The sequence below is a fragment of the Onthophagus taurus genome, chromosome 6, assembly GCF_036711975.1.
Source record: "Onthophagus taurus isolate NC chromosome 6, IU_Otau_3.0, whole genome shotgun sequence".
Classification (NCBI taxonomy): Eukaryota; Metazoa; Arthropoda; class Insecta; order Coleoptera; family Scarabaeidae; genus Onthophagus; species Onthophagus taurus.
The window spans coordinates 31,027,546-31,044,691 of NC_091971.1; the positions used below are offsets into that span (position 1 = coordinate 31,027,546).

General features: G+C 32.3%; 2 protein-coding genes across 3 annotated transcripts in view; both read left to right on the top strand.

The window, feature by feature from the left end:
• LOC111418485 (repetitive organellar protein-like) overlaps positions 1-17,146 on the top strand; it is a 40,686-nt gene that overhangs the window by 19,842 nt on the left and 3,698 nt on the right. For both annotated transcript variants that reach the window (XM_071196592.1, XM_071196593.1), the window contains exon 10: positions 8,998-9,403. In XM_071196592.1, coding sequence (XP_071052693.1) covers positions 8,998-9,403 — 406 coding nt within the window. The remainder of the gene's footprint in view (positions 1-8,997; positions 9,404-17,146) is intronic.
• LOC139429955 (uncharacterized) lies at positions 13,237-15,160 on the top strand. Its single transcript, XM_071196436.1, has 3 exons — positions 13,237-13,404; positions 14,446-14,962; positions 15,019-15,160. The coding sequence occupies exons 1-3, from the start codon at positions 13,257-13,259 to the stop codon at positions 15,158-15,160; spliced, it is 807 nt and encodes a 268-aa protein (XP_071052537.1). The 5' UTR covers positions 13,237-13,256.

The following is a 17,146-nucleotide window of genomic DNA, read 5'->3' on the forward strand; positions in this document are numbered from 1 at the left end:
CGAAGAAAATGAAATTACAGTTTTGGAGTTTTTCAGAGCGTATCCTGAAAATTCGTTATTAGATGCTAAAAGAGATTTGGGAATATCTGAGAAAAGCAATCACAGGATTTTAAAAACATAACTTTCATCCTTATTCTTATTCATTGGCACAAAATTTAAGGCCAGGTGACGATCAAAGGAGAATTGATTTTTGTCAACTTATGTTGATTAAAACTCAAGAAGATAAAGATTTTTGGAAAAAATAATTTGGACGGATAAGGCGAAATTTTACAAGAATGATGTATTTAACCGGCATTTATTTAACTCTCCTTATTGGAGTGAGTGGATACTGGAGTTTTTATGTTTTAGTTGTCATAAAAAATTATGGAGTGCTGCACTTTTATAACGAAAATTTGAATGGTAAGCTTATTGGAAATTGTAGGGTAAATTTTGTTTCTAATTTTTGTTCATTATTTCGAAACATATCTAGAAATTCTGCAAAATTATAGTGCACTTATATATAACTTTGTACAAAATCGTTTTGAGAATCGTTGGATCCCCATATCACTCCATTAGATTTTTCTTGTTCGGGTTGTATGAGAGATATCGTGTATGCTACACCAATCACAACAAAGGAAGAATGCCAAGAAACAGGTCGTAATGCATTTCGATCTCTTTCTTTCGCAGAAATTCGGAGTGCAACTCATGTTGGGTTCTTAAAAAGAAAGCATAAATGTTTGGAAGTTGAGCGCAACCAGTTCAAACATTTACTATAGTTATATCAATTTTTCGTTCTTGTTTTTTGTTTTTTCATATGTTGTTAAATATAGTACCTTCATTTCTCTTCTGCTGTTATAAGAAAATCATATAATCAAGAAAATTTCATTTTTTTCAAGTTTCTACGAAAACCATACATTTTAGATATAGCGATGTAATGACAAAGTTCAAACCTTGAGAATATTTGGCCGGACTCGAGTGTAATTTAAAAAAATTATATTTATTGTGAAGGTTTGCCAAAATTTTCGAAAAAACTGAAATAATTCAAAAATGGTGCACTCTAGACATATGATCAAATTATATTAAACTTTAGCGGGGATCCCGAAAAATAACCGGAAGTTGGAGAAAACTGAAAATATTGAAACGAGCACCTCGGATAAACGTTATATGCAAATTTTCAGAAAAATAGTGCCAGTAATTTGCCACATACGTGTAGACTCGTTTCGTCGTGACAGACCTGTACATGTATTAGATTCATTTATTGGTTCCTATGTTGTTATCAATTTCCTGAAGCTTCTATGTATAGCAATAGATTATTCCTGCTTCACTCTGTCCTTCTTTATAATAAATGTAGGAAAACCTAATATTTATAATTTACAAATTGTGTTAAAATGTATGAAACCCGTCGTTACAACTCATTTGTTATGATACATTTTTAAATTACGATTTTTTCAAACAAGATATACAGGCTGATCCGTTACTAATGGGACACAGAGCAACACTGAATTCCTTTACGTACAATTGTTAATAATAACGAAGATACAGATGGTTAAAGTTAATATTTTATTTTTATTTTTCTTTAATAATTTCGCTTTCTCTTACATTAGGAACGTGAAAATTGGTACATTACCATTTTTAAGATGATAAATAATAATTTGGTATTCGTTTTGATCTATTTTTCAGATGGCGGCTACCCTAAAAAACCTCCCTTAAAGTAGTCATCTTTTTCATCGTTAAAATTTTTATAACTCACACAACTTGAAACTGTTTCTCAGACAGTTTTACATAAATTTGGTATACCTACCAATCTTCTCTAAAGTTCTCCGTTTCCAAGATAATTACTGTTTAAGCAAATTGCAAAATTTAACTAGGTATGCTCAAAGAACATTAGTTGGCGTTGAAAATGATTTTATTTAGTCAAACACTAGACTAACACTGTTAATTGACATTAATACTACAGTATTAATGCTAATTGTCAGTGGAAATTATTAAAGAAAAACGAAAATAAAGCATTAATTTTAATAATCTGTATCTTCGTTATTATTAACAATTGAGATGATTAACAATTGTACGCCAACTAATGTTTCCTGAGCATCAAGGGCGTCGCCAGCCAGTGGGCCAGAGGGAGGCACGACAAAAAAATTGAAAAATAACACCAAATTATTTAAAACATAATTTTCGTGGCTTCTTCGCGAATTGGTCAACCAGATTATTAATAAAACCCTCAAAGTTTTGAAAAATATGCTTCCTATACATATTCATCATGGGAAGACCATTGAGATGACATTCTGCCACAGTGCTTCTAAGCCAGGTTTTACTGTCCTCAAGCTGCTAAAAGATCATTCAACAGTATATGTCGTGCAGGGTAAAGTGACCAAAATTATAAAGGCTTTTCTCGTTTCAGGGAAAAAAATGTCGGCATCTTTTATGACATCCACAACACTTAATTCTTTTGAGTCAGGTTTATCTTGCCATAGTTTTTTCCATAATATTTTTCCATTTCGTTGTTGATATTTGATAAATTGTAAAATTGGGAAAAGACTTCACCAGCTTCTACGAAGTCTTCAAGGGACATGTCTAACATTTGAGTTGGGTGTAATTTAGATAAGGAAAATGACGGGGTGTTTTCTTCAGAAAAGCGAACTTCAAAAGAATTAATAATCGAGTCTAAGTATGGTATTATTAAAGACCTCCGCCAGAATTCTGAGGGGCTTGCTGCTGGGTGGTTGTTCTGATGTTGTTGTCTCTCAACAATACGGGGCATGAAGACATGAAGTCCTTTCATGTCTTCTCCCAGTCCAAGTTTTTCTGCAACGATAGTAGCGTCCCTAATAATTCCATTTGTGACGTTTTCTGGACCGTTACGGTGGTTTTCTATAAATTCCAAAAGGCGGATAATGTGCTGGGATGCCTTACCTGCATTCAAAGCTACGGATTGGAGCACGTTTACCACAGGTTTCATCATAGCCGAGTATTTGGCTATCAAAATAAAGCTGAGAATAAACGAAACTCTAGAAGCTGCTGCATGGAGCTGATAAGTGTTTTTGCTAGTCGCATTATTTATTCGGAATAATTAAAGAATACCTGTCCCACTTAAAAATCGATGATTTTTTTTTTAATCGGTAGGAAATGACTCAAAAGATGTGTTAATGATAAAAAAAAAGTGCGGAAAAGTGTAGTACTTACCGAAAAATCACTTTAAAGTTGCGATTTGACGTTTCTTTTTGGAAGTTAAAAGCAATGTTAAAATTGCATTTTCGTATTAAATTCTAACCTGAAATTGTTTAATTTATACCCACGCACAAAATAAAAAGTTATTTTCACTAAACTTGTTGAGATTACAACATATTTTCGGATGAAAACCTTGTTTCTTAGGCTATCAATGCAGAACGACAATTAAATGGCGTTAGATAGAATTGTTTCTACCAAATGTGTGCTAATAGACTTTATGTTAATAGATTGTGTATCAATTGATCTGTCAAACGACTAAAATATCTTTAAATTGTAAATATCAATGATAAATAAGTATAGTAGCTTATTTAATAATAGTTTGCTTAAATTAAAATAGTTATTAAAAAAGACATGTGTATACATGGTTACAAAATAAAAATAAATAAATAACCCGTGTGACGATAGCAACAAACTGTGCATTTAACCAAATGACAATTACAACTGACAACACAAGCAATGTTAACCATGTAGTTTCGTATTAAATCCTAACCTCAAATTGTTTAATTTATACCCACGCACAAAATAAAAAGTTATTTTCACTAAACTTGTTGAGATTACAACATAATTATTCATAATAACACCTATGTGAAGTTAGCCCCCAACTAAATAGCATTTTACATGTATAGTATTTTGATTATAACATGAAAACCAGTGAACCGATTTCGATAAATAATGTCTCATTCAAAAGCTTAATCCTTGGCCAATACGAAAGTGGAAATGCCCGTGAAAATTTGAAAACTCTTTCGAATTTCGCTAAAACGTCAAAATAATGCGAAGATACACGAAAATAACACAAAATTGACCTTCTTTAAGTGGTGATAACTCGTAAACGATGTACCCGATGATCAAAATCTATACGTCACTCGATTCGTCATAGTGTCTTCTATCGAAATCACAAAATGCTCGATTTCAATTCTCTCCCGCTAAGTTTATACAGCCCTCGGAATGACACCGTCTTCGGCTCGTTGTTTATGCACGTGTGAACGCTCGTGCTATTAATTAATTTTTAATTTAAACTAAATCGACTATAATTAGAGAACAGTTTGACGGATTTTAATGTTTTATATCTCAATCGAAAGTTTGTGTCTGGCTAAATGCTGTTGTCGAAATGCCCGATTCGAAATATTTAAGCATTTTGATTAAAACACAATAAACGAATTAATTAAACACATCAATTATCTCCGTAACTAATTGACCAATTTTAGTCATCAAAATCTCGGTAGAAAGTATGATTTGCAATGAATGCGAGGTGACTGGTTTTCTTGTTATAATCAAAATACTATACATGTAAAATCCTATCTAATTGGGAACTAGGAAAATTTGGAGCTAACCTCGCATAGGTCATAATGACTAAGTGCCTGTCGTTACATAGACTGTGTGTCTATTAACTGTGTACAAAAGCGTCGCCAGATAGGAGCAAAGATAGATTAGAAAAAAGAAATTGAATAGAATATACGATACAAATAGATTCTAAAAATCTATTTGAAATGTTTATAATCTGTTATCGCATTTAAATAGAGAGCATGAGAGTTAAAAGACTTCAAACCACTTAAATATTATAATTAGGATAATTATTAGTTAGTTTAACGTTATTTTGGAACTTAATAACACATATTATTGATGAAAATCCCTTTCGTAGTTACAAAGTTTTAACATCAAAAGGTCATAACGTAGGGTGAAATATTCGTCAAATCCTTTGGTCAAGTCTGAAAGAGAAGAATAATAAACCTTATTTTGGAGAAATTCAAAAGATTAAGGTAGAAATGCAATTGATGGGTACTTGTGGGTGTAATGGGCACGTTTCCACCCGGAAACAAAAAAGATGGAAGATGCTGTAAGGTTGTATCGTTTCGAAAAGGCAACTTTTTTCACAAAATTCTTATTTGGGCGATATTACATCGATAAAAGCAAGATTGACGATTTTTAAGCAACATGTATATTGTAAAATTATACGAAGATGGGTTTATGAGAAAGTTGAACTTGTTCATTCATAAGTAGATAGTTATTATTATCTTTATAATTTGTTACACGAATGAAAAAGCTCAACTCCTCCATAATTTATATTATGTTCAGTCTTTATGTGGTGCTTAAAAATATTGGAATTTTCTTTAGTTTTATGTTTCTAGTTTTCAGCCTCCTCCACATTTGTCCGATAGCAACAAACTTGTATCCGTAATTTTTTATCTACTTTCTTAGCTGATATCTTTCTTATTATTAGAGATAATTCGAGATTCTTTCTCTATCTAAAACCGGTCTTTGTCTGTCGATAAGTTAATACTAAGATCAATCTGTACTTAAACTACAAAGCGGTGGCTCTGTACTTAGATTAAATAGCTTAAAATTACTAAACTTCAAGCCTTTGTGCAATTGTTATCAAACCGATTTTTAAAATAGAGTTCTTTCCTGGTGATATAAGAAAGTTATTGATCCCAACAATGTTTAAAAGTAGCTAAAACGTGTGAATTTGGTAATTTTTTGACCAAAAACGTCCTTGTGTAAGTCTGTAACTTCATGATATTGATATACTTCTATAGTTTTGCTCATATCAAATATGTAAGAAAGTTGTTTAGAGGTAGAGCAATTAAACGTTTCTGTATATACAGATGTATATTAAAGGTGATTTAACCATGATGCTAATTGATATTGACCAACAAAAACCCGGATTAAGATATTTGAAGGAGCGTTCTTTCTGATTGTGAACACAGTTTTTTAAAATTCGGTTTGATAACAATTGCACAAGGGCTTGAAGTTTGGTAATATTAAGCTATTTTACGTACAGAGCGGTGTTCTTCATCTTTTATTGATTTTAATATTAACATATCGGCAAACGAGGACCGACGATTTCATAAAGAAAGAATCAAGCTTTCATATGGTGCATTTAGTGTTCTGCTATATCTAATAATACGAAAGATATCAGCTAATAAAATAGATAGGAAATTGCGGATAAAAGTTTGTTGTTGGAAGGTTTGTTGCTATCGTCAATCGGGCATTTCCACTTTCGTATTGGCCAAGGATTAAGCTTTCGAATGAGACATTGTTTATCGAAATCGGTTCACTGGTTCTCATGTTATAATTAAAATACTATACATGTAAAATTCTGTTTAATTGGGGACTAACTTCACATAGGTGTCATTATGAATAATTATGTTGTAATCTCAACAAGTTTAGTGAAAATAACTCTTTATTTTGTGCGTGGGTATAAATTAAACAATTTGAGGTTAGGATTTAATACGAGAAAATACATGGTTAACATTGCTTGTGTTGTCAGTTGTAATTGTCATCTGGTTAAATACACAGTTTGTTGCTATCGTCACACGGGCTATTTATTTATTTTTATTTTGTAACCATGTCTTTTTTAATAACTATTTTAATTTAACTAAACTACTATTAAATAAGCTACTATACTTATTTATCATTTATATTTACAACATAAAGATTGCAAAGAGCTTTCAGTCATTTGACAGATCAATTGATACAGAATCCATTAACACAAAGTCTATTAATACACATTTGGTAGAAACAATTCTATCTAACGCCATTTAATTGTCGTTCTGCATCGATAGCCTAAGAAACAAGGTTTTCATCCGAAAATATGTTGTAATCTCAACAAGTTTAGTGAAAATAATTTTTTATTTTGTGCGTGGGTATAAATTAAACAATTTCAGGTTAGAATTTAATACGAAAATGCAATTTTAACATTGCTTTTAACTTCCAAAAAGAAACGTCAAATCGCAACTTTAAAGTGATTTTTCGGTAAGTACTACACTTTTCCGCACTTTTTTTATATCATTAACACATCTTTTGAGTCATTTCCTACCGATTAAAAAAAAAATCATCGATTTTTAAGAGGGACAGCTAATCTTAATATATGCCATTTATTCTTATTTTCTTCCCGTGACGAGGTTTCAAAGGCCTCCATTATAATAAATTCTCATAAAAACACTAATATTATTGTGTTTCTCGCTCCACCTTGTTTTGCAAAGCTTGGAAGTATTTGGTATCAATTTGCGTCTCAAAACTGATTCTTGAAAAAATGTAATAATATCTTTGATGGTACCTTCCTTTGATGAAAGCACAAAGCTTTTTTATATTTTCTGCGTAGGATTGCTTGCACACCACCTTCTTTCCCGGACATCGTCGAACAACCGTCAAATCCTAAACCAACACATTTGTCCGGATCAAGATCTTCTTCTGCCGAAAACTCATCTATTGCTTTTGCAATACATTTCGCATCCAAAGCATCAAGTTTGACGAATCCGAGGAATACTTATTGAACTTTCTTGGTTTCCAGATCAAAATATGGCATCCCATTCGATAGTTGTTCAGTATTCGATATATATATATATATTTATTAGTAGTATATTTATTGTGTTTTAATTTTTTTTTCGAATCTACCTCTAGGGGTGGGGCAGTGGCCCCCCTCTGCCCCTCTCTGGCGACGCCCTTGCTGAGCATAGTTAAATTTTGCAATGTTCCCTTAAATAGTGATTATCTTGGAAACGGAGAACTTTAGAGAAGATTGGTAGATATACCGAATTTCTGTAAAAATGTCTGAGAAACTGTTTCAAGTTGTATGAGTTGTAAAAATTTTAACGACGAAAAAGATATGACTATCTTAAGGGAGGTTTTCAAGACAGGTAGCGCCATCTGAAAGATACATCAAAACTAATACCAAATTATTATTTATCGTCTCAAAAAATGATAATGTACTAATTTTCATGTTCATTATTTAAGCAAAAGCGAAATTATTAAAGAAAAACGAAAATAAAGTATTAACTTTAACCATCTGTATCTTCGTTATTATTAACAATTGGACTAAGATAAATTGGGTTAAACCGTAATAATTTAATCTAAGGAATTCACTGTTGCTCTGTGTCCCATTAGTAACGAATGACCCTGTATAATCTCATCTCCTAAGTGTTGCTCATCTCAATACATCTCTTGTTCAGATGGGTGCTAAATACTTACCTCCGTAAGTATTTTTATGAGTCATACAAGGTTATGATCTCAAGGATCTTTTCTCGTTTGGAATCATGGCGGTGTCGCTTTGATGTATTGACACGATACTGACATTATGTTATAAAAAATATTTGGTATAAATATATTAGGGTGTAATGTGCTTAATAAACCAACGTTATACATCGATCTAGGAATAGACGAAATCATTGAAAGCATTTTACTATGGAAGAACTATGAAGGTAATAATAACTAATACTTGATAACTTTGAACAAACATTACTAAAATGCGAGCTCAATGAGATAATTTATTCGGAACTTTACTAACAAGCTGTACTTATTTAAAAAATCGTTTAAAGACGAAAAGTGTTGATAAAGCAGTTATCTATAATCTCCATAAATTTTTCAATCGGTTGCTCAAGAGATGTTACTATAATAACTTTGTTTTAATAACTTTCGCGACTAAAATTATGTATCACTATTATTAATGATAATTTTTATTGTTTGCTTAAACTCCTTCAAAACATTCAACGAAGCATAGGTCGTTATAACAACTGATAAATCAAATACATTCAACAAAACCATTGAAACTAGTTTTTTGAGAACCGGTATTTATTATTCGTACGTATTATATATTATCCGTATTATTCGTCGTGTTTGCTTAAATGCTTTCAAAATATTCAACGAAGCATAGGTCGTTATAACAACTGATAAATCAAATACATTCAACAAAAACATTGAAACTAGTTTTTTGAGAACCGGTATTTATTATTCGTACCTCCAGATGAAGAGTAACTATGTATGTTGTTCTATATGAATTACGTCTGTTAATAGGAACAAACAACCTGTAAAACCGATGTTACAATTGAAAAGAAAAGGTAAAAGAACGTTGTACAATGAGAACTATCTTGAGGTGAATAATAATGTTAAAGAAATTGGTGCGAAGAAATTGAAAACGTTGAAACCGAGTAAAGATTCAAAAAAGAATGTTAAAAATAAAACGAAAATTACGGAGGAACAAAAAGGTAATACCGTAATTAATAATGTCGATTGTGAAGTTGAAATAGCGATGGAAAAAATGTTTAAATCCCAAGAAGAAAAGAAAGAAAATCTTGACGAAGAAAAAAATGGAAAATGTGTCAAAATTCGTGAAAGAACATCGTCTGAGGACGAGCCATGCCAGATTATTACCGTTACGGCCGAAATACATGAAGATCCCGAAAAATTACGGAAACAGAAGGTAAGTGATTTTAATTGTATCAAATAGTAATATTTTATTTATTTCAATATTTTGTTTTAAACATTGTAAACAGAAGCATTGCTTTCGAATTATAACGAACACATACAATTTGTTTTTAACCTTCGACCGGGCTCGTCCTATTTTATAACATGAGAGGGCGTGTGTCATAAATTTTATGACAATGGATATTAATACCCATGGCCGTGGCGTTTTTTTTGCATCTGTTACATTTATTCAAATGTGTTTGCTTCGGTTTTAAGCAATAAGCATTACGTTGTCTTTAATAAAATACACATTTTGATAGAATAAAAATATTTGATATACAGTGCGTTTCAAAAGTAACGGATAAATTCGATAAAATTATTATAAACAATTTATGAAAAAATCGCTGAAACGGGTCTAAAGATTTAAATTTTTTTGGAACACCCCATTTTTTATATCGGAATTTGAAAGAGAATTCTCTTCTGAATTATTTACAATAAATATTAATATCGGTTAGATAAGAAAATTTTCGGGAAAAATGAATTTAAAGTTTCATTATTTCCCATTCATTTGATATAAAAAATAGTAGTAGCCGTGCGTAACCATGGCAACCAAATGTTTTGATTTGAAACAGTGTATTGTGCGTTAATGAGATTATTTTGAGTAGTATTGTGGAGTTTCTTGTGTTAATTGTTGTTATTCATTGTTATTTGTTGCTATTCATCGCTATTCGTTGTTACTTTTTTGTTGTTATTTGATCTTATTGTTTATCTATTATTGGTTATTTTTTATTTATTGACTATTCGATAAGTAAGAAATTAATAATGATGCGATAAACCTGAGACCGGACGTCCATTGGCCTTTAATGAAGACCGTCAATTGGATGTTCTGTTAAGTGTAGAGGAAAATTTCGCATTCAAACATCTCCAATATTGCTGCAAATTTAAATACATCTAGAAGCACAATATCAAGATTTCTTAAGAAAAAAAAATATCACCCCTACAAAGTACACTTGGTGTATGAGCTTTCCGATGACGATTTTGATCGACGCGTGCAATTCTGCGAAACAATGACGGAACTATGCTACGCAAATCCGGAATTTATTAAAAACATTCTATTCTCTGATGAAGCAACATTTTGTTTAAATGGCACCAGTTTTTGGCACAAGCAAAACTGCCGTTATTGGGCAGTAGAAAATCCCCATTGGAAAGCCGAGGCAAATACACAGTATCCCCAAAAGGTGAATGTGTGAGCTGGAATAGTGGAGAACAGAATTATTGGACCGTATTTCTTTAACGGAACAGTAGGCGGCCATCAATTAGAATAAATTCCAAGTTTACTTGCAATTTTTCCAAATGCAGAAGATCTAAATTCACTACATCCCAGAATTTGGCTACAGCAAAATGGCGCACCTCCTCATTATGCTCTAGTTGTACGAGAATACCTCAACCAAAAATTTCCCAATCGGTGAATTGGCAGACGCGGACATATTGAATGGCCCTTTAGATTATTTTCTTTGGGGTTATTTAAAATCTAAAGTTTATTTTAATAAGCCTGATAACCTAGAAGATCTGAAGCAAAAAATTAGAGAAGAAATTCAATTAATCGGCCCGGATATGATTCAAAACGTTCAAGAAGCATTTGTCTCCCGATTAAGATATTGCCTTGCTGCTAACGAGCAGCAATTTGAACATTTGAATTAATGATGATTATTATTTTCTACCGTTCATGTTATTTTTGTAAACTTAAAGTTTAAAAAAAATGTTTAATTTTTGATATCTTATTTTCTGTTTGCGTTTTTTTTAATGCGTTTGATGCAACAAGCTATTGCTACTTTTGTATCTCAAGTACAGGTGTCCCAATTTCGATGTCCGCATAGACTATCTCCGAAACTAAAAGAGATAGAAAAAAAGTAGCTGACATGTCATGATCTCGTTTTTTGAGAAAATGCTAATGCCGAAAACTCCGAACAGCTATCGTCTTTTGTTTTCGCCCTATCGGCAAAAACTGAAAATTTTGCGAAAACGGCAATCGCGAATATCTCACTTATTATCAAAGATGGAGTATTATAAATAATACATTATATGGGCAACTTTTTACGAAGAATTCAGTGGCGTAGGTAGAATTTTTTTCCCACCTTTTATTTTCGAGATTTTGCAAGTAACTTTAATTTTTTAAATGGAAACCATAGTTGGCTATGACCTAAAATAATTCGGTATTTTTTTCTGATAACAAATATATATAGTTTGTTGGGTATATTTCTTATAGTTATTGAATAATTAACAATATTTCTTTTTGGTCTTTCTAAAGCAATTGTGTGTATCTAAAAGTTAATGTTGCTATGGTGATAACCACACTATGATGCAAACTAATGTTCTTAACTTACTACATAATATAATTTATTTTGCCTACGCAGTCTACGCAGTTTCTGCAAAATAACAAGAATGTGTTTTAACGCAGTAAGATTAACAAAAATAAGAATTTTATTAATTTAATAAATAAAACAATGAACAAAAAACAAGTAAACCATTAACAACAAACATTTATAACAAAAAAAGCAAACAAAAAAGGTAAATATTTTTATAATCAAATTAGAAATGTTCAAATTGCGCGCCTTCATTATTAATACAAAGAACACAACGCTTTCTTAAATTATTTATAGCATTGTAAATATGAACATTGGAGATAGAATTTAATGCAGCTTCAAAATTTTCTATTAATTCATTTAAATTTTCATGAGTTGTTTTATACAAAATATTTCTTATATGTCCCCAAAGAAAAAAATCTAGTGGCGATAAATCGGGTGATCGTGGTGGCCATCTATGACTAGAATTTTTTCCCAACCAATTATTGCCAAAGTTTATGTTTAAAAATTCACAAACAGCTCTGGCATTATGTGCTGGTGCTCCGTCGTGTTGATAATATAACATTTGGGACATATTCAATGGTAAATTGTCGACATAAGGTTCAATGTGCTGCTTTAATATACTGAGGTATCTATCTGCATTTAAATTGTCATGGTAGATGCTATATGCCAAAATTCTGTTGTTTAAAAGGGCACACCACACATTGAACCCGAATCTTCCTTGAGAACGTCTGGCTATTGCTTAATCCGGATTTGTATCGGACCAAAAACGTTCATTATTGCTATTAAATATTCCCACACTACTAACGTGAACTTCATCAGTCCAAATCACATTTTGAGCAAAAAGTGGATTAGTTAATTTTTCCAAATACCATCGACAAAATGCTAATCTTAGATTGGCATCTCCGGCAGGTAAATGATGAATGACCCGTGCTTTGTATGGTTTATATTTATTTTTTTTCAAAATTCGGGAACAGCGGCTTTTGGGTACTCCGACGTCTTGTTCAATTTCTCTACAAAATGTAGATGGATTTACCGTAACTGTAGCCAACACATTGACTTCATCCTCCTGGTCATTTTGATACGTTTTTGGACGTGGTTTCGTGAAGGACCCGAACTCCATTAAATTTTGTGCTAAGCGACTAAGGCCTTCTGCACACGGAGCTGCTCGTCATAGACGCGTATTAGACACGATTGTAAGAAGGCGTACGCTTCAGTGCATTTCACGTATTTCTAAATGAAAATCTGCAGAGACAACGCAGCGTCGCGATTTCGTCCACCAAAGACCTTCTGCACACGGAGCTGCTCATCATAGACGCGTATTAGACACGATTGTAGGAAGACGTACGCTTCATTGCATCTCACGTGTTTTTAAGTGAAAACCTGCACATGGCGACGCAGCGTCGCGATCTGGTTTGAACATGCAAGCTGCATAGCGGCTGGCGTACAGCAGTGTTGGTCGCTTGGCGTAGCGGTAACGCCGTATAAATAAAATAATAAGTAAAAATGGAAGATAAAAGCGATCAAACGGTGAAATTTGTTCAGTTAATTGAAAATTATCAGTGTTTATATAATCATGCATTAGCTGAACACTCTAGAAAAGATGTTACCGAAAAAGCTTGGTCTGCAATAGGTCAAAAAATGAAATGGACAGGTAATTCAAGAATTATTTCATATATTATTATATTATATGGATATTCATTTTAACATTTTATAAACAATAATTCCATTGCCATGGTAAAGCTACATTTGGTGATAAAAAATAATTAGCTAAATAGTTTCGGAGATTTTGAGGTGAGGAAGTTTCATTGATATTTATATTTTCAATATCTGGCAAGTTTCTCGGATTTTGCGGATTTTTTTCTATTACGGGAACTGCGTATAATGTGCCATCTTTTTTTCTAATGAAATTGTGTAAAACGCATGCACATTGTTTTATTGATATAATTGCTTCATATTTGCGGACTCGTATAAGTGTTAAAAAAAATTGAAATTTTTGAGTCATCATTCCAAAAGCACATTCTATTGTTTTTCTTCCACGACTATGTCTGTAATTGAAAATTCGCATTTTATTGTTAATATTTCTTTCGGGGTATGGCCTCATAATATTTTGTCTCAAAGGAAATGCGTTATCAGCTGCAAAATAATATGGGAATTTATTGCCACTTTCGTTGTTTGGAAGTTCTGTTAAAGATGGCAAAGTATTATTGTTCTCCAACCAACGACTAAATGTAGAAACTCGAAAGATGCCTCCATCACTATTTCGGCCAGCATATCCGCATTCTATAGTTGTGAACAGCCCTTCAGCATCACAACAGCCAAACAAAACAACAGAATGATAATTTTTATAATTAAAGTTGGTGGATCCGGAATTTGGATATTTCTGAATGCGGATATGTTTACCGTCAATTGCTCCTAAACAGTTTGGCAACTGCCATAGCTCAAAAAATCTACTTGCTATTTGTTTCCATTTTTCTGTATTTGGTAACGACATATATGGCTCCTTCAACACATTCCATATCGATTTTGTAGTTTGTTCTACAATACTTCCCACTGTACGTTCACCTCTTTGAAAATATAAAGATAGAGCAGTAAATGTACATCCAGTAGCTAAATATCTAAAACAAAAAAATAGTTGTATATATTATATGAAAAGCACGCTATATTTGCTCATAAACACGTGAATTTTTTATAGCGGCAGATTGTAAAGACAAATGGAAAAACATTCGGAATGGTTTTGTACGCAGCCTTAAACCACCTGCGAGTGGATCATCAGCAAAATCTAAAAAACCTTACTATTTACACGACATTATGCAGTTTGTCTTGCCATATGTAGGACCCATTCAGCATTTAGAAAAAACCGGAAACATTTCGTTGGCAGAAAGTGAAATAGTGACAGAGACCGACGAAGACAATCCTGAACCTCAATTAAGTTATACCCTGCTTGAAGAAAATAAAAACGATAACGTCACGAAATCTTCTGAAGAAAGTTCTTTTAGCTTTGAAAAAAAGAAAAGAAAGAGAAGATATGTAGAGGAAAAAGATGAAATCGATCACGCTATTTTAGATTATATCAAAGAAAAGAAAAGTAATAAGACTTTAGATGACGATCGAAGGATGTTTCTTTTAAGTTTATTACCCGATATAAAGAACTTATCAGACAAAAATATGCGACAATTTAAAATTAAAACACTTGTATTGCTAGAACAACTGTTAACGCAGCAAGAGCAATCTATAGATCATTTTCTAATGCACGAAACGCACAAAGCAATCACGCTCCCTCGCCGATTAGTATTGCGTCGTCTTCAGCTTCCAGTATTTATGATACCACGGATAGATACACAATTCATAATTTGGAAAGTTTACCTGCTTGTAGTAGTAATATAAATGACCAAAATAATTTTCTTTAAAAATTAAATATATAACTTGTATTATTGTTTTTATAATAAATAAATTACTTTACTTACCTTAGCGTTATCAAAATTCTCTCTTCTGCACTAACACATTCACGCATGTTAGTATTTTGTTTTTGAATGGTGGGACCTACAATTAACACCAGTTCTTTAAACGTATTTTTAGACATTCTGTAGAAACTTTGAAATTTAGAGTCGTCTACTGATAGCTCTTTGGCAGCAATAAATAGTCTCTTGTTGATATTTTTGCGAATATAAGGATGCACCCAAAATTTTCTCTTATATTTCTGTTTTCTCTTACGAGAACGAAGATAATTTAACAAAAGTAGATCCTCTTCATCACTTGACATATTGGCAAGTACTGAATAAAATACGTTTTAAGATCGGTTTGTTTGCGGATCTTTAGGCGTATAAGAAGCGTCGCTGCATGACGCTTTTAAGTGTCTTATTAGACGAAATCGCTACGCCACGTCGTTATTTGCAGGTTTTCATTTAAAAATACGTGAGATACACTGTAGCGTACGCCTTCCTACAATCGCATCTAATACGCGTCTATGACGAGCAGCTCCATGTGCAGAAGGCCTAAAGGTTTTCGCGTGCGGTTGTCTTCTTTCTGGATATCTTATGAAATATAATTCTGCGGTTTGCATCGCATTCTTATTTGATAGAATATAGGATTCCATCATGTAAAATTTTTCATAATTTTCGAATTTCATTATAAAGTTTTATTCGGTTCTGTTATACGCGAGTTTCAAACTTCGTATTTTGAAACAATTTAACATCGACCTAAGCCTGCTACCCAAACATGAAGTAACTTAAGAACATAAGTTTGCATCATAGTGTGGTTATCACCATAGCAACATTAACTTTTAGATACACACAATTGCTTTAGAAAGCCCAAAAAGAAATATTGTTAATTATTCAATAACTATAAGAAATATACCTAACAAACTATATATATTTGTTGTCAGAAAAAAATACCGAATTATTTTAGGCCATAGCCAACTATGGTTTCCATTTAAAAAATTAAAGTTACTTGCAAAATCTCGAAAATAAAAGGTGGGAAAAAAATTCTACCTACGCCACTGAATTTTTCGTAAAAAGTTGCCCATATAATGTATTATTTATAATACTCCATCTTTGATAATAAGTGAGATATTCGCGATTGTCGTTTTCGTAAAATTTTCAGTTTTTGCCGATAGGGCGAAAACAAAAGACGATAGTTGTTCGGAGTTTTCGGCATTAGTATTTTCTCGAAAAACGAGATCATGACATGTAAGCTACTTTTTTTCTATCTCTTTTAGTTTCGGAGATAGCCTATGCGGACATCGAAATTGGGACACCCTGTACAATAGTAATAATAATTAAATTAAATAAATAATTCAATTCAAATTGAATTTTGACACTTGAAAATGTCAAATCAAAACAATTGGTTGCCATGGTTACGCACTGCTATTTTCTATATCAATGAATGAGAAATAATAAAGAAAAAAATTCTGTTTCAAATTCCGATTTAAAAATGGGGTGTTCCATTTAAAAAAAACTTCGATGACGTCATAACTCGTTTAAAAATGGCGGAAGAAATTTAAAATATACACCAAAAAATTGCAAAAAATTTAAATCTTTAGACCCGTTTCAGCGATCTTTTCATAAATTGTTCGTAATGATTTTATCGAATTTATCCGTTATTTTTGAAACGCACTGTATATTATAAGGTAGTCGTGGACAAATAACTATTATTAGTAGTTATCGTTTTTTTTTTTCATTTTGATGTGTTGGCCCCCCACATAGAGTTATGGCGCTGTCCTGGGGGTGCGGCGCGCCCACAGGTCGAGAAAAGCTGGTTTGGATCATTCTCTATGGATTCGTAGGAGGGGTTATCAAAAGCACCCTCTATGTTTATGAAAGCACATCTATTTCTAAGCTATCTCTTTGGTTGCAATTGTCTTCTCTAAAGTGCTAGTCAAAGCATGGAGAGCAGTA